This window comes from Micromys minutus (assembly GCF_963924665.1).
Source record: "Micromys minutus genome assembly, chromosome: 21".
Taxonomy (NCBI): Eukaryota; Metazoa; Chordata; class Mammalia; order Rodentia; family Muridae; genus Micromys; species Micromys minutus.
This window is the reverse complement of record NC_137956.1, coordinates 2,874,110-2,875,978: the sequence shown is the minus strand read 5'-3', so window position 1 is coordinate 2,875,978 and position 1,869 is coordinate 2,874,110. Positions and strand designations below refer to the sequence as shown.

Genomic DNA, 1,869 nt, shown 5'->3' with positions numbered 1-1,869 from the left:
AGCAGACTCAGAAACTATAGAGCCAGCTATCACGAACTGAAGCCTCTGCAGCCAAGTAAGTCTTTGCTTTTAAAAGTGGCCTTTTCTCTCAGGTTCTTTGACAGAGGGATGAAAAACCAAGTGAGCACATGGAGAAGGCACAGGTCTGTCCAATCACCCAGGGGTCAAGTGCCTGCACTTCTCAGAGATGCCCAAGTAGGGAGGGGGCCCTTCACTCACACCTCACAGAAAGCCCAGTTCTGATGAGCCATCTCTGCAACTCTCACTATGAGCCCATAAGCTTCAGTATCCCTGCCTCTCATGTCTGATCGGGGCACTTTGCTCACAGACTGTTTGCAGGACAATGTTTGTCTTGGTTTTTGATGAGGAACGTCACTGTAGGCCATCAGGCCAGCAGACACAGGACCTGGAGTTCACACTGTAGCAGCAGGAGGGTGCCCCTCCAAGCCTCCAGGCTGTGCGTCAGTTCCCAGATACCATTGCGTGAATTCAAAGGGAGTGGCAGTCCACACATAGCCGGCTTTATACAGGAACCTTGTTCCTGGGGGCAGGCTCAGTTGGGGTGCTCAGTCTCACCAGGCTCGGCAGGAGACACAGCAAGAATGTGAACAAGAAGATGGGTCTGTACTTGCAGTGGATTTAGCTGACAATATTAGTTTTCCCTACCTGTTCCTATGGAATGCCCCAATTAGACAATGCCTGCTTACAGCCTTCCATCCTACCCAGCAGGCCCCAGAAGCACTAAGTCGTTCCTCAAGCCATTTTAGCTTTTCCATCCCAGCCTTTGCTAATTAAAACTCAGCTCCAACAAGGTAAGTGTATGAATGAACTAGTAAACTACTTTTATATGTTCCCTCCAAGGACAGAAATGCTGTCCTTCATATAAAATAAACCTGTCTTCAAAAGATAATCTAATAATAGAAAATTCAGAGCTCCTTCAGTGTGGACCTGGTGCCTCCTTTGTGAAGCGGCAGCTGAGGAGATTCTGGGGCTCGCCATGGCCGAAGAGAAACCCAAGGAAGGAGTCAAGACTGAGAACAACGATCACATTAATCTGAAGGTGGCGGGACAGGATGCTTCTGTGGCCCAGTTTAAGATTAAGAGGCACACACCACTTAGTGAACTAATGAAAGCCTATTGTGAACGGCAGGGTTTGTCAATGAGGCAGATCAGATCTCATTTTGATGGGCAACCAATCAAGGAAACAGTCGCACCTGCACAGTTGGAACTGGAGGATGAAGATACGATTGGTATGTTCCAGCAGCAGACAGGAGGTGTCTACTAGAAGGGGAGCCTGCTACTTTACTCCAGAATTTTGTTCTAGACCAAGAACACATTCTCATTGGAAAGCCACAATTAGGTCCCACCATATCCTGACTACTACAGTATAGTTTTCTCTCTTCTTCCATCTCCCTGTCCCATTTCTTTATTGTACATAAAGTGACTGGTGTATGTGCAGAGCGTATTGCTCTTTTCCTTTTGTAAACTAAATGGCTGATGTTCTGTCTTGGTTGATGGAGACGATCTGGGGAAAGCACCGGTTCTGTGAAAATATCCCCTTCTCCATTAGTGGCTCGCTCTTTCAACTCTTACTTTATAGTCCAGTGAGTTATTTCGCTCTCACTGTTTTAACAAAAGAACCAACAACACAAAATCCTTGCATACCTTGTTCCACTGGAGAATTTTCATGTTTTTCATTTATCATTGTAAAACCAAGGACAGTTTTATAACCCTTTTGTATGTAGCTGCTATGTGGGGCAATCTGTCTTTAAGTAGGGATGCATTATTCTTGAACAGAATGATCCTGGATGGTCTTCCCTTCAAGTTAAGTATCTTGTTAAAATAAACTTCTTGTTTAAAATGAAAAAA

The 1,869-nt window shown here is 45.3% G+C and overlaps 1 protein-coding gene across 1 annotated transcript; it reads left to right on the top strand.

Annotated features, from left to right (window-relative positions):
- Positions 1-997: 997 nt before the first annotated feature.
- LOC308434458 (small ubiquitin-related modifier 2-like) lies at positions 998-1,285 on the top strand (the record flags this gene model as incomplete). Its single annotated transcript, XM_080934735.1, has 1 exon — positions 998-1,285. The coding sequence occupies one exon, from the start codon at positions 998-1,000 to the stop codon at positions 1,283-1,285; it is 288 nt and encodes a 95-aa protein (XP_080790861.1).
- Positions 1,286-1,869: the final 584 nt, after the last annotated feature.